This window comes from Panthera pardus, unplaced genomic scaffold (genome assembly GCF_024362965.1).
Source record: "Panthera pardus isolate Hobbes unplaced genomic scaffold, ASM2436296v1 HiC_scaffold_24, whole genome shotgun sequence".
Lineage (NCBI taxonomy): Eukaryota > Metazoa > Chordata > Mammalia > Carnivora > Felidae > Panthera > Panthera pardus.
In genome coordinates, this window is record NW_026526810.1 from 54,298,776 (window position 1) to 54,314,284 (window position 15,509).

At 39.6% G+C, this 15,509-nt stretch overlaps 2 protein-coding genes and 1 pseudogene across 5 annotated transcripts in view; 2 read left to right on the forward strand and 1 right to left on the reverse strand.

Annotated features, from left to right (window-relative positions):
- The window catches only part of NUSAP1 (nucleolar and spindle associated protein 1), a 44,508-nt gene extending 43,066 nt beyond the window's left edge, over nt 1–1,442 (reverse strand). For all 4 annotated transcript variants that reach the window (XM_019442507.2, XM_019442506.2, XM_019442505.2 and 1 more), the window contains exon 1: nt 1,113–1,442. In XM_019442507.2, coding sequence (XP_019298052.2) covers nt 1,113–1,217 — 105 coding nt within the window. In that variant the 5' untranslated portion in view covers nt 1,218–1,442. The remainder of the gene's footprint in view (nt 1–1,112) is intronic.
- Nucleotides 1,443–1,578: 136 nt separating this feature from the next.
- On the forward strand, nt 1,579–11,575 carry OIP5 (Opa interacting protein 5). The gene is made up of 5 exons (XM_019442511.2): nt 1,579–1,903; nt 2,153–2,219; nt 6,439–6,561; nt 10,122–10,203; nt 11,412–11,575. The coding sequence occupies exons 1-5, from the start codon at nt 1,579–1,581 to the stop codon at nt 11,505–11,507; spliced, it is 693 nt and encodes a 230-aa protein (XP_019298056.2). The 3' UTR covers nt 11,508–11,575.
- A 1,952-nt stretch (nt 11,576–13,527) lies between these two features.
- Nucleotides 13,528–14,380, forward strand: LOC109263129 (60S ribosomal protein L34-like; annotated as a pseudogene).
- Nucleotides 14,381–15,509: the final 1,129 nt, after the last annotated feature.

Consider the following 15,509-nt stretch of genomic DNA (forward strand, 5'->3'; position numbering starts at 1 on the left):
TAATGTCATCCAGAGCTCTGAACTCAGCAAGCCTCCACTGTAACTCTCTTGCCACCCTGTAGGGCATTATTCTAGCACTGCCAAGAAGTGATTGAAAATAATTAATTATTCAGCATCTCCTATATAAAATGCACTGTGCTTAGTGTTGTAAGACTTCCAAGGGACATGGATGAGAATCTTGTTCAAGGAATTTAACTTTTAGTGAAGATAATTTAATACACAAATAACCAGAGGTGAAAGCCTAAAAGTGCTCAAAGAGAGTACTTGAAATTAAACTGCGTTAAAAGCACATACAGTTCCTGGAATTACTGGGGGTAGTGGACCTATGGCCAAGGAACTGAAGAGGAGGAGACCAAGTGCCAAGTCAGTGATATTTCTGATGGACTCTGAAGAGCATTTGAAAGTTATTAATGCAAATAAAGAAGAGGGAAAGACAAGGGGATATGGGGCCAAAGGATCAAAATTAGCAAAGACAGAAAGATGGACAAAGGTGTCAGGTGTTCAGAGACCAGTACAGTTTGGATGCTGTCTTGGATAAGATTCCAGCCAGAATGCAGAAAGCTGATGGGATTTAAGGTAAAGAATTAAGGCTTTATGAAATAGTATTGGGGAGCCATTAAAGACTAAAGCTCAGAAATATCTCCAAAGACACTCCTTTATTTAAGCCCCAACAAGTACCTGGGCACTAATTATTTTGTTTTAATCACTTAAAACCATTTGTAATACCTAACTTAGGCATTCACTCTGTAAATACCACACCCACACCCTGCAGAACAAATCTCGAGTACCCTAAGAATTTTGTGTGAAAACTCCACTGAAGAATATATAAACCCCACTCCCAAAATGAATCCGCACAGTTCCCCCTCAACGTTTTACAGCCTCGGAGACAAAATTCCAGAGTACGTCCAATAAAACCAAAACAAACGCTTGCGAAGTCAAGGCCTATGTGAGCCCCAGAAAAGTCAGCCTCAAAATAAAGTGAATACTATGGCTCCCTCTCCGTTTGCCCAGCTGGAGGGACAGCCGCCTCATCCCCCGAGGTTCCCGTTCGGTCTCTTCCCACCACCTCTCCGAGAGCGCTCAACCTGCCCCGCGGGTTACCTGCTACGTACCCTCAGGTTAGCCCGGAGGCCCAGACTCTTGGCCAAATTCTGCAGGTCGCTGTATTTGTAGGTGTCCAGCTCCTCAAAGGAGGGCACAGTCATGTCGAGCTGCATCCAAGCGACCTGGATAGCACAGACACTCTAAACTAAACAGCGCCGTTCAAAGCTCTGGCGCCACTTTGAGCGTTGACTAAACCGAACTTTATAGAGAGTTTAAATTGAAAATGCTATACGTCTATTGGTTAAAAATGTCTTGAAGGCGGGGTCTCCTGGCGTTGACCAATAGAAACGAAGATTCCCCTCCCAGCAGGCCTGCGGTTTTCCCCCACCCCTCATTAACGCTTTGGCGCCGAAGGGCGTGTCCAGAAAGCATGCGCAGGGCAAAGCCTCGGCTCACAGTGTCCAATGAGGATACAGGAACCGTGTGTGGGCGTGGTCAAGTGTCTGTTCGAAGCTGAGGCGGGGCTGCAAAAAGATGGCCGCTCGGCCGAGGCGGCGTTGTCACTCACTTTATGCGATGCTGTCGCAGGGTAACGTTTGTGATGGCGCCAAGAATTCAACTGAGGAACTCTCTTGTACAACTTCTATGGAGTGGGACACGCAGGTGGTGAACGGGTCCTCGCCGCTTGGCCCCGCAGGCTTGGGGGCGGAGGAACAGCCGTGCAGACCGCAGCTGCCGTCGTGGCTGCAGCCCGAGAGGTGCGCCGTGTTCCAGTGTGCACAGTGCCACGCAGTACTCGCTGACTCTGTGCACCTCGCCTGGGACCTGTCGCCGTCCCTCGGGACCGTGGTATTCTCCAGTGAGTGGGGACGGAGTCTGAAGAAGACAGGAGGAAGGCGGAGAGGGTGTTCCCGCTTTGTCACGGGATGGGTGAGAGCAAGGTGGTGAAGAAAATGGGGTGAAGATTTGTAAGGAAATTAACGCCTTTGCCAAGAGTGGGGGCAACTTTTCATGTTTTTTGTGGCCATGGTGAATCTGTTTGTAGCGGGTAGGTTTTCCTTTTCAAGGCTTCACAGGTATTCATTCTGACCTCTATTTATTTACCCAGGAGTCACAAACAACGTGGTTTTGGAAACTCCCTTCCTAGTTGGCATTGAAGGTTCGCTCAAAGGCAGGTATGTATTGAGAGTTCTCCATTGGTTTCTAGCCCCCATATTAATAACACGGAGAAGCGGGGAACCGACGTGCACAAAGGAACAAGAAAAGTTTATTCTATCCATACAGTGTATTTGAGGGATGTTCCTTTTACCTGTTTGAGACTTGTAGGAACTTGTCAGTGAAATGGAAAAGTTGGTTGTAGTTGTGTGCACATTTTAACATCTTTCTGAGGGCCACATCTCCCTAGTGGTTTGTGCAAGGGAAGTGAGGCTAAGAAAGTAATGTCCAGTAGGGAAAAAGGGAGAAAAGTACCTTTTGGTGTGTAGCAAGAATCACTATAAACTACAATCCTTTGAGATAAGTAAAACTTTTAAATTTGTATTTTATCTGCAGTTCGTAATAAGCCATGGCAGGACTAATTCTTCTGTAACCTGGGAACCTGGGGAAAAACACAAGTTGAATGTTATGTACTTGAATACTTCAGGGTAAACTTCTCATCCAGTCTCTGCTGTGGTCTACAAGTGAAAACAAAGTACTCAGATAATTTATTATTAGAAGGCTTCTCAATTTTGAGTGTTGGCTTTAACGGCAAGACAGTTCATTCTGACCACAGTTTGGTTCAGTTTTTGGGTTAAAGTACGGGAATTGTTACTTTACCCAGTAATTGAAAAGAGCTTTGCAGCTCCCTTTTCCCAATTGAAAGATACTTACCAGAGTGTCCTCTTCCCACCTAAAGGGAACAGGTAGGAAAAGAGTGGTGGCTTGCTTGGAATTGGGTCATTTGGGGCCAGAAGCAGATGTTCTCCAAATATCTTCTTAAAGTAGGATAAGGCATCTAGGCACATGGTATCCAGTACTGTGACCATTAGCCACATGTAGCTATTGAGTACTTACAATGTGGCCATCCTGAATTGAGAAATGCTATGAGTGCAAATATACACTAGATTTTGAAGACTTCATACCAAAAAATTAATAGTTTAAAAATATTGATGACATGTTGAAATGATATTTTTGATATATTGGGTAGCATAAAATGTATTAAGGCTAATTTCACCTATTCCCCTGAATTTAATAAGACTAATAGAAAATTTTAAATTACTTATGTGCCTCACATTATGTCCCTTTTGGGCAGTACTGATGTAGATGGTTTAGAAAACACTGGAGGGAAATTCCCATGTGTTTGTATACTTTTAGAATAAGGAGAGCCATGGGACTTGGTAGGAAGAGATTTATTATCAGGAAATGGTTCCTGTGATTATGGAGGGTGAGAATTCCCAAGAGCTGTAGTTGGCAAACTGGAGACACAGGAGAGCCAGTGGTTTAGATCTAGTCCAAGTCCACAAGCCTGAGAACCAGGAAAGCCAAAGGTGTAACTTCCAGTCCAAAAGCCAGAAGGGTCTAGACAGAAGAAGAGCCTACTTTTCAGTTCAAGTCCAAAGGCTAAGGAAAAAACCAATGTTCCAGCTTAAATCAGTCAGACAAGAGGAGTTTCCCCTTATTCCTGAAAGGGTTAGCCTTTTTGTTCTAATTCATCAGACTTTCAGCTGATGAGATGAGGGCCATCCCAAATCAGTCTACTGATTCAAATGTTAATCTCATTCAAAAACACTCTCACAAACACGTTCAGAGTATTTGACCTAACTGGGCACCATAGGACCTAGTTAAGTGGACACATACAATGTAACTATCACTTGTTAACTTGGCAGCCACACGCATTTCCTAAAACCATACAAGACTGCAAATAAAGACAATACCAAGGTCATAATTCTAACATGTTACAACTGTCCTGCATACAACTGAAAACATACTAATCCCTTCTCTGGAAGAGGAAATAAAGTCCTTGAGTGATGTTTACATTTCTCCTTGATATCTCATAATTTATACTGTAAAGTAAAATTAATAATAAATAGTTTGATATAGTATGATATAATAGTATGATCTTATGTTACACAGTAAGGGAATAAGAGAGAAGAAAAGAGATAAACATGCAAAAACACAGACATACTCATAACTAAGGAGGAAATACTCATGACAATCACAGTCCTCATTTCTGTAACTGGTTACTAGGTCGTAGCTGTTATTTATAACTAACTTCTTCCACTACCCATATATATCCCCTTGCCTTCAGCAAGCACTCAGCTGGTCATAGTTCTTTGGTGTGGTAATGCATACCTTCATTTTGAAGGACTTGAGCCATTAGCAGACTAATATTCAATGAAATATGTTATATTGCACACACAAGCATATTTTGGGAATTTTTTTCACATTTTGCTCTGTTCCATATATTAGTTTCTCTGAGACATTTTTCTATAGGTACTGTGATTTGTCTGATACCATTAATTCCTGCATAGGAATTAATTTAAATTAATGCAACTTTCTTTCTTTCTTTTTTTTTTTAAGTTTATTTATTTATTTTGAGAGAGAGAGAGAAAGTGGGAGAGGGACAGAGAGAATCCCAAGCAGACTCTGCACTGCCAGCGCAAGAGCCCAATGTGGGGCTCAAACTCATGAACTGTGAGATCATGACCTGAGCTGAATATCAAGAGTTGGATACTTCACCGACTGAGCCACCCATGTGCCCTGATGCAACTTTATTTCATGGCTTGCTTTTTGGTTACTATACTCACAAATATACAGTACTACATGTGTGGTATGGGACTTAATTTACCAATGAATTTGGGATATTACGTTTATTTTTTTTAGTGTCCGTTGACATGAATTTTTTTTAGTCAAGTGATTTTTATACTCTATTAATGCAATTTTACTGCATAATATATTATGTTTACAAAAATAATTTTTTCCTGTATCAAGCTACTTTAAATTTTTTTTTTTTTTCAACATTTTTTATTTATTTTTGGGACAGAGAGAGACAGAGCATGAACGGGGGAGGGGCAGAGAGAGAGGGAGACACAGAATCGGAAACAGGCTCCAGGCTCCGAGCCATCAGCCCAGAGCCTGACGCGGAGCTCGAACTCACGGACCGCGAGATCGTGACCTGGCTGAAGTCGGACGCTTAACCGACTGCGCCACCCAGGCGCCCCAAGCTACTTTAAAATTATTTTCAAGGGGTGCCTGGCTGGCTCAGTTGGAAGAGCTTGTGACTCTTGCTCTTGGGGTGGTAAGTTCAAGCCCCATATTGGGGGTAGAGACTACTTAAATAAATCAATTTTAGACTGAGAGAGAAAACACACGCAGTAGAGGGAGAGGGAAAGAATCTTAAGCAGGCTCTGTGCCCAGTGTGGAGCCCAACATGAGACTCGAGCCCATGACCCTGAGATCATGACCTGAGCTGAAATCAAGAGTTGGACGCTTAACTGACTGAACCACCTAGGAACCCCAATAAATAAAAAATTAAAAAAAAAATTGTTTTCAGTACATGCATGATGAAACACACTTAGTTTTTTCTTAAAACATTTCTTTGTATTATTTGAATATGTCTTACACACCAGCAAATATGGTTAGTGACTTACCCAAGTGGTGTAACTGTTTCCTCATCCAGTAATCTTTCAGAGGATAAAAAAAAAGAAAAAAAATAGATGCCTTGGCTAGGGTAATAGGATTTCTTCCCCCCTCCCCCCCCCCCCCACTCTATTGGCATTTTGTCTGGGTACTTTTAAGTTAATTTTTTGTTACATCTGCATAAGAAAATTCTTGATTTGAGTTCTGTTAATTGTTTAGTAAGCCCCAATCAATTTAATTATTTTCCTTATACTGGAAATTGGTTTGATGGTAGCTAATTTGTATGGTTATGTGTAGTTTGTGGGGTTTTTTGTTTATTTATTTTTGAGAGAGAGAGAGAGAGAGAGAATCCCAATCAAGCTCTCCTCTGTCAGCACAGAGCCTGAGTCTCCTGAGATCCTATCATGACCTGAGCTGAAATCAAGAGTCAGAGGCTTAACCTACTGAGCTACTCAGGCGCCCCTGGTCATGTATAGTTTTATATGTTTAAATATTAATCTGATTAGTTAGCTCTTTTTCTGCTTTTCAAATGTAAATTATTCTATTGAACTGACAATTATACATCCATAATTGCTTTTGTGGCCAGAATCCACAAGAGAATCTGTAATCTAGGATGTAATTTTATTAAAACCTGAGTTAACCTTTTGTGAATGTGACATTTCTTCAGGCTCGGTCCTATTATAGCATAGTTTTTAGGAGACATAGTTTCCAGAGACTGGTTATTTTATATTTCTTCTCTGATTTTTTTTCTTACCCATATTCCATTTTTTCCTCTAGCATTTACAACCTTTTATTCTGTACTTCCTGTGGGATTCCCATTGGTTTCCATTTGTATTCTACCCATGCTGCTCTGGCTGCCTTGAGAGGTCACTTCTGCCTTTCCAGTGACAAAATGATATGGTGAGTAGACTTAGATATTCTTTATCAAATACATATTAAAAGAACTTCCTGAAAAAACAGAATGTGTGTACCAAAGAAAATGCTAAAGCCAGGCATTGTCGTTTACACAAAAAGATGGGCAGTGGGACCAAAATAAAGTCTCATAATGTTATGCTCATTTTAGATGTCTTGTAATCATACCATGTCTTATTAATCATACCTTGGAATAAATGAGAGGATATTCTTTCATTGTAGAAACTTCTGGACGTAAGCTTTTGCAAAATAATGTTGTAATAGACACTGATGTGCCCAGCCTCTGTTTCTCTCCCCATAGAGTGGGACCTTGTATCTTTATTTTTATCATGTGTGATAGATATCATTCCCAGGTGATGGGATCAAGAATGAATACCTCACCTAAGCTAAGCAAATTAGGCTTTCTACTCTAGGAATTTGAAATAAGGACCCAGAGACATTGGTCATTTGTAAATGGTACTGGTGCTGAAGTTGGGAAATGAAAGCTCTAGGTTTAGGATAGCTATTTTCTATGTTGTACATGTAGATGCAGAGAAATCTTGTCTGCAGAAAAGAATGATGCAGATAGATACCCACAGGAAGGTAAAAAAAAAATACTGACCATGTGGCCTCATAGAATCAGACAAAGTACACTACTTATTATTCCTTCTTATGTAGTATTTTGGATATTTCTTTATCTTCCTAATACTACTTTCACTTAAGCTTACTTTATTTATTTATTTATTTATTTATTTATTTATTTTACATTTATTCATTTTTGAGAGACAGAGATAGAGCACAAGCGGGGGAGGGGCAGAGAGAGAGGGAGACACAGAATCCGAAGGAGTCTCCAGGCTCTGAGCTGTCAGCACAGAGCCCGACGCAGGGCTCGAACCCATGAGCTGTGAGATCATGACCTGAGCCGAAGTTGGACGCCCAACTGACTGACCCACCCAGGCACCCCTACTTTTTTTTTTTAAAGCTTACTTTTTTAATGTTTATTTTTTGAGAGAGTGCACACGTGTGCAAGCTCAGGGGAGGAGCAGAGAAAGGAAGACAGAAGATCAGAAGCAGGCTCTGTGCTATCAGCACAGAACCTGATGTGGGGCTCAAACTCACGAACCCCTGAGACCATGACCTGAGCTGAAGTCGGACACTTAACCAACTGAGCCACCCAGGTGCCCCTCACTTAAGTTTTTTTGTGTATTATAACAAATTGAAACATCTATTATAGTCTTTTCTTGATCATTTAAAAAAAAAGTGGGGGAGGGTTGCCTGGGTGGCTTAGTCGGCTGTGCGTCTGACTTTGATTTCAGCTCAGGTCATGTTCTCATGGTTCGTGATAGAGCCCCATGTCAGGCTATGTGCTGACAGTGAGGAACCTGCTTGGGATTCTTTCTTTCCCTCTCTCTGCCCCTCCCCTGTGTGTGCACGTTCTTTCTCTCTCTCAAAAATAAATAAACATTGGGGCTCATGGGTGGGTCAGTCAGTTGAGTGTCCGACTCTGTTTTGGCTCAGGTCATGATCTCACAGTTCGTGGGTTTGAGTCCTACATCGGGCACTGTGCTGGCAGCAGGGAGCCTGCTTGGGTTTCTCTCTCTCTCTGTCTCTCTGTCATAAATAAACATTTAAATTAAGTAATTTAAAAAAATAGCCATTGATGACCTACTTTATGTGTTTATGCCAGATATTAGGCTTACCTCACTTGAGTTCTTAATAGAAGAACACTGGGTCTCAGAGAGGGGAGCTGAGATTTTAATCTGTCTTAACTCTAAAAGTCATTTTCCTTTCATTAAACATGAAGTTTCCTTTTTCTCCTTTTATGTTTTTACTTATTTTTGAGTTAGAAACAGCATGAGTGGGAGAAGGCCAGAGAGGGAGAAAGAATCTGAAGCAGGCTCTGCACTGTCAGCATGGAGCCCATTGTGGCTCAAACTCACAAACTTCATGACCTGAGCCAAAATCGGACCCTTAACCAACTGAAGCACCCAGATGCCCATCCTTTTTCTCAATGTGCTTAGATAGGTGTTTCTAGGTGAGTTTTGGGTGACTAAACAATAAAACTCATAAAGCCCATCTTTCATTCACAAGGTTGTTCAATGTGCATTAGGTATACTATTTGTTCCTCGGTGCAATTTTTTTTCTTTACTGCAAATTTTCAACAGAAAATATATACTTCAGATGGATAATTTACTTTCATTTTCTAATTTCTTAAGTAATTTCTTAAAAAAAATTTTTTTTTAATGTTTATTTGTTTTTGAAAGAGAGAGAGACAGAACACAAGTTGGGGAGGAGCAGGGAGACAGGGAGACACGGAATCTGGAGCAGGCTCTAGGCTCTGAGCTGTCAGCACAGAGCCCAACACGGGACTTGAACCCCCCCAGACCGCGAGATCATGACCTGAGCCAAAGTTAGACCCTTAACCTACTGAGCCACCCAGGCACCCCAAGTAAGACCTAAGTTTAAAGAGGGTGAAAAGTTATTTCTAACTGTGTGCTATTAGTAACCTCAAGTCTTCTTCAGAAAGTTATAAGTAGTTGTTCCAGGTGAGCTGTAATTGAGTTTTTGCACAAGGAAGTTTTTAGTAACAAAAATTTTTAATGTAAATTTTAAAAGTATAATAGGATTTTAAGTAATTTCTTTAAAATAAGGAGTTGGGACTCAAAGGTCAGTATATTCTTTTTGATTAAGTAGAAATTAGGAAAGTATAGGTAGCACAAGTCTGGAAAGATAATAAATCTATGTCTTTGTGTGTCAGAATGAATTTGGTTGCTAGGAAAAATTAAACCTGACTGATGGTGGCTTTAACAAGTAAGGGTAGGGGTGGTTGGCCACCCCAGGAGTCTTCTAGTGGGTTAGCCACAATAGAGCTCTGAGTGAGCATCTCTGGTTTTCTTGGCCTTTTCTTCTTGTAGGCTGTGACAGTTATAAGCATTACATTCATAGACAATAGCATCCCTAACTGGAAGGAAAAGGATATGGGAAATGGGAACACAGTGAATGGTCTCTTTAGCAAAAATTTCCTTATTATTGGCCAAACTATGTCCCATGATTGCCTTAAGGCGGGAGAGCAAATATGTGACAGTGGAGAGTAAGATTGCACACTTGGCTCAGAGCAGTTATTATTCATCTCCTACTATTGGGCATACTCCTGCCCTAAATGAAATCTGGGTTCTGTTAGCCAAAAACAAGTTAGGAATAGCTACTGGATAGGCAACCAACAGTGTTGTCACAATATGATTACTTTTCTTCTAACTGCTACACGATCTACTGGTGGACTGTGAAGCTTATACTCATCAGAATTCTTCATAGGACCCTGGTTTTTGTCTTTAGTTTGTTGTGGGGTTATTTTGTCTCCTGGCTGGCAAGGGGTGAGATAAGACACACAGTCTCTCTGATTTCTTAGTTGAGGATTTGTTTTTCCTAAAAGACACATTATGAATGCTGAAATGGAAATCTGTAAGAAGGCGGTCCTTGCCCGACGTGTTATTTTAGAGGGCAAGTTTGGTTCACTAATAATCTTATCTGTAGTATGATACTAATATTTTCTTTATATATTTTCTATCTAGCTATCTCTTAAAAACAAAGGCCATAGTAAATGCATCTGAGATGGATATTCACAACTTATCTCTACCAGAAAAGATTGCAGAGGTAAAATTTCATAATGGTTGTATATTTACTATAATACAGGCATACCTCAGAAATATTGTGGGTTCAGTTCTAGACCACCAGAATAAAACAAATACCATAATACAAAGCAAGTCAGATTAATATTTTGGTTTTCCAGTGCATATAAAAGTTATGCTTATACCAAACTGTAGTTTACCTAAGTGTACAATAGCATTTTCTAAAAAAAACAACATGCATACCTAAAAATTCTTTGGTAAAGGGACTAAATAGCAGAAGAAAAGAGAAAGAAGTAGAAAACATGTCCCAGGAAATAGTTGAAAAATTCCCAAATTTGATGAAAAACATAAATTTCCATATCCAAAACCTCAATGAGCCCCAGGTAGGATAAACACAGAAGAGATTTATTTATACCCCAACATATCATAGTAAAAATGTGGACAAAAAAAAAATCTTGAAAGCAGCAATAGAGAAATGATTCACCAATCCAAGGGTACCCCCAAACAAAGGAGAGGCTCTAGAGTTACTTGTTTAAGTCATAGTTCCTGATGAATTTTGATTGTTTTTGTATCTTGGATGATAAAAATGAGATTTAGTGTATGGTGCAAATTATGTCAGAAATAAGACTTTTATTAACCCGACTTCAACAAATAATCCTCCGTAATTCTGTATTTCATATTTTATGCTGAATAATACCACTAAGTTTGGTTCTAGATATAGCTATTCATAGGTGAAAGAACTATTGAAAATTGTCTAATTACACCAAACATATGTTCTTAACAGGGCTACTTTTGAAGACCATTGGCAGAATATCAAACAAAATCATTTGTTACCGGAAACAAAGGAAAAAAGTTAGATTCTTGCCACTAGGAAAGGAAAGGAAGACTAGTTGATGCTTCTCTCCGTAAGCTTTCTTACTCCACCTTATTCTTGTCTTCCTTTCCAGTATTTGGAGTTTAAATCTGGTGATAAGAGGTAGATAGGAGAGAGACTGAAGCAGTGACACTCAGCAATGGCTGGTCTTTTTTCACATGAACTTTGTATCTAAGGATCTCATTGTGCTCTGAGTTTGTACCATAAAGTTCTTTCAGAAATAGAAGAAACATATTTATGAAATATGTTGAGACATTGCCAACTCACAATCACTAGTTTAAATTTGAAATGGCTTTTAGAATCACTAAATTGAGTGTTAAGCTTAAGATGCCCTGATGCCTATTTATTTTTCTTCCTAGCTGAAAGAGAAGATAATGTTAACTCATACTCACTTAAATTCACTGATGAAGATTCTGAAGGAAGTAACTCCTGACCAGCCCAAGCGGGAAAACTGATCCAGAATCAGAGTTTAAGTATTAGGGTCGGTAAATAAATAAATTAATAAATAAATTTTTTTTTTTAAAGTATCAGGGTGAGTCCTTGTTGCTGTCTTCAACAACAGGTGCTGTTTTATCAATTCGCAAGAAAGATTGGCTTCAAGAATGGATGAGAAATGTGGTTTATTAGGATTTTGTCTAGGCCGATTGTCCAGATGATTTGTGAAGCCTGTTCTAGAAGATGAGAAACTAAAGAGCCTTCTGTCTAGCTTTTGTTTGCTTGTTTTAATGTTTATATATTTTGACAGAGTGAGCAAGCATGAGCGGGAGAGGGGCAGAGACAGAGAATCCCAAGCAGGTTCCACACTGTGCTGTCAACGCGGAGCCTGGCATGGGGCTGGCTCCCACAACTGTGATATCATGACCTGAGCCGAAATCAAGAGTCAGACACTTAACCAACTGAGCCTCCCTGGCCCACCCTGTCTAGGTTTTATAGCTATTTGTCTTAAGAACTGATTTTAGCTTGTAAATTTCATAAATGTTTATTTCTGAAACCCTCTTTTGCTGCAAATTTAGGTTGATGGGGAGGCAATGTCCCGTGAATGCTCTGATATAAAGATGTACAGTTGTTAGGTAAAGACTGAGAAACCACTTTTTTTCTTATGTAAAATACAGGTACATACATATTTTATAGGTAATATTCAATAAGTTAACTGGAAAATATACAATTTATCTTTCTCTTTTCATTTCTAAATTGAGCTTAACCAGGTAATAAAGGAATGATAAACATTCACCAAAATGCTGTTTTTTCATATTTTGCTTTATGTAGCACATGGGCTCAGTAGCTTATCATATTATTCAATAAAGATATTATACTAGCTTCTGGGGATAACAGTTAAGCCAAAACAGCCACTCTCTACCTGCACAGAGCTTATTGTCTCAACAGAGATTGACATTCAAATAACCACATCAATACATGTGAAATTACTAGTGTAGTAAGGATTTTGAAGAAAAGGGACATAGAGCTACAAGCACATACAGCATGTAACGGACCTGGTCTGGAGGTCAAGAAAGACCTCTCTGAGGAAGTGACATTTCAGCAGTGGTCTTACAGAGTAGGAGTTAATTAGGTAATGGAGGGAGAAACGTGCAAAGGCCCTATATGGTCCATAAAAGAAGGTCTGCAGGAGTTACACCAGTGGTCAGAAACCAGCGGTGCGAGGACTTACTGTCCTCCTGAAGGATGGTGGTTGTTATCACAAGAACAGCGGAAGCCCTTGAAGAGGAGGCCTTTGATAGGATTGGTTTTACTTTTGTAGAACCTTATTATGGTTGTCTTGTGGAGAATGGGTTATAGGTTCAGCAAGCAGACCACTGAGGGACTGGCAAGAGCACAATTGAGACATGATATAGCCAGGTTGACTTGGTTCAGCTGTAGCTAGCAGCATTTTTTAAAAAATTTTTTCCATTTTATACTACATAAAGGACATTTCCCTTTAAAAGTATTTTAAATTTGGGATGCCTGGGTGGCTCAGTTGGTTGAGTGTCCAACTCTTGATTTCAGCTCAGGTCATGATCTAGAGCTGTGGGATCAAGCCCTGTATCTGGTTCCACACTAAGCATGGAGCCTGCTTAAAATTCTCTTTCTCTCTCTCTCTCTCTCTCTCTCTCTCTCTCTCTCTCTCTCTCTCTCTGTCTTTCTTCTGCCCCTGCCCTGTTTGCACCCTCTCACTCTAAAAATTAAAAATTTTAAACAAAATTCTGACTTGCTTTATGCTTTTGAGTTGCAAAATCTGATTCCATAAACAAGGGTGAAACCTCTGGCAACAAATAGTACCAGAAAAACTCTTATTTTCTACTCAGGAATGAGACATAAGAAATTAATACTGTATTGAATTATCCTGTTGTGTGTTGGGGGGGGGGGGGGAGGTATGTTCTTATGTAGCTATTTTCCATAACCTCTGGATTTGCTGATTTGGCAGACAAATAGAAATTTAAATGCTCGAACTTTACGTCAAATTAAGCTGGCTGGTTTTAAATAGGTTTTTTTCCCCAAATACAAATTATGTGCTTATTCTAGAAAAAAGTTCAGACATAGATGTATGACAAAGAGTGAAAACTACACTTCCTTTCCACCTTTGAAAAGCATGGGATAGCAAGCTAGAAAGTGAGCATGCTCTGGAACCAAACTATTTGGATTCCTATCACAATAGGATAGTGATACTTCTAGTGATACTTTGGATACTTCTAGCCATAAATGTAAAGAATTTACATAAGCTCTTATAAAATAGGGATTAAAAACTAGGGCTGGTTTTTCCCTCTTCTGGAGATGGCATCATAGGCATTCACAATGGTCCAGCATTTGACATCCCATCTTATGCTGTCCTACAATACAGCCTCTAACAAAACTTAAGGTGTCCCAAATCCCTGGAATAGAATAATTTACTGTTACACCAAGAAGACTGGGAAAGCATCAGAATCAGCGTGTGGTATGTGCTCAGGCTGGCTTCAAGGAGTTCATGCTGTGAGACCTACAGTTCTTATGAGGTTGTCTACAAGGAGAAAACAGCAGGGTCTAGGGTGGTTCCACATGTGCTAAGTGTGTTTGTGATAGGATCAAGCATGCTTTCCTTATTAAAGAGCAGAAAATCATTGTAAAAGTGTTGAAGGCACAAGCACAGAGTCAGAAAGCTAAATGAAAAAATGAAGCTTTTTGGTCTGGGGCATCTGGCTCTCAAGGTCATGATCTCATGGTTTGTGGGCTCAGGCCCCACATTGGGCTCTGTGCTGGCAGCATGCAGCCTGCTTGGGATTCTCTCTCTCCTGCTTCCTCCTCTTGCTTTGTCTTTCAATATAAACTTGAAAAAAATTGTTTAAATCAAAAGGCTTGTTCTGTTAAAAAAAACAAACAAAAACTAGGGCTGGGGGCGCCTGGGTGGCTCAGTTGCTTAAGCATCCTACTCTTTATTTCGGCTCAGGTCATGATCTCGGTTTGTGAGTTCAAGCTCTGCGTGAGGTTCTGCACTGACCATGCGGAGCCTGCTTGGGATTCTCTTTCTCTGCCCCTCCCTTGTGCTCTCTCTCTCTCAAAATAAATTAAAAAAAACAAAAAACTATGTAGTGAAGAGTAAATTAATTAATGAATACATCTAATGTAATTACAGCAGTGCTTAGCACATACTAAGTGTTCAATAATCTTTATGCATGTGGATATACATATATAGACATAAAGGCAGTTATATCTTTCACATTATTCTACCATCTGCTTTTCTCAACTTTCCATACCAGCCCATATGCAAATTATTTAATATCTGCATGATTCAATGATATGAATATATCAGAATTTAACCATTTCTTATATTGGATCCTTGTATATATCTTTGCATAGTTGTACTGGTATTTCTGTAGGAGTGATTACTAAAATGGGCCAAAGGGCATATGCATTTATAATTTTGATATTATGCCTTCCATACACTAGTTGATACTCACAAATGGCTGAATTTTTAAACCCTTTTAAATGATACTTTTAGGTGGTATGAGTCCCTATGAAAGTCTAACAAACATCAATGACTGATATTAACAGATTCTAAGGCTACTTTGCTACAATTTGTTACTGAGCATTGTATATATATTGAAAAAGTCTTTTCAGAATTCCATATAGTCATGAGAACAAAACTACATACTAAAGTTCCTCCTGAGTTGTAAGCATTTAAGCTCCTGAGTTAACAGAAACTATTTCCATTTTTGTAATCCCAACATCTAGTACAGTACCTGGGAATGGAGTATATCAGTATATATCAGTGTGTGTTAGTCAAAAGTCAAAAGAATGATTACATTAAGTAATCGTACCTCAAAAACCACATAGCTTTTGTTCCTCTCCATTTGACAAGAGCCAATCCCAAGGAAGTTTGTAACATCTACTTTTTAAATTTTTTAATGTTTTTTTAATTAATTTTTGAGAGAGACAGAATGTGAGTAGGGGAGGGGCAGAGAGAGAGGGAGACACAGAATCCAAAGCAG

Coding starts and splice junctions, on each gene's coding strand:
- OIP5 (XM_019442511.2), top strand. CDS start 1,579: ATGGCCGCTCGGCCGAGGCGGCGTTGTCACTCACTTTATGCGATGCTG. Junction 6,562..10,121: donor TCCAGTGACAAAATGATATG/GTGAGTAGACTT, acceptor TTTTCTATCTAG/CTATCTCTTAAAAACAAAGG. Junction 10,204..11,411: donor TACCAGAAAAGATTGCAGAG/GTAAAATTTCAT, acceptor TTTTCTTCCTAG/CTGAAAGAGAAGATAATGTT.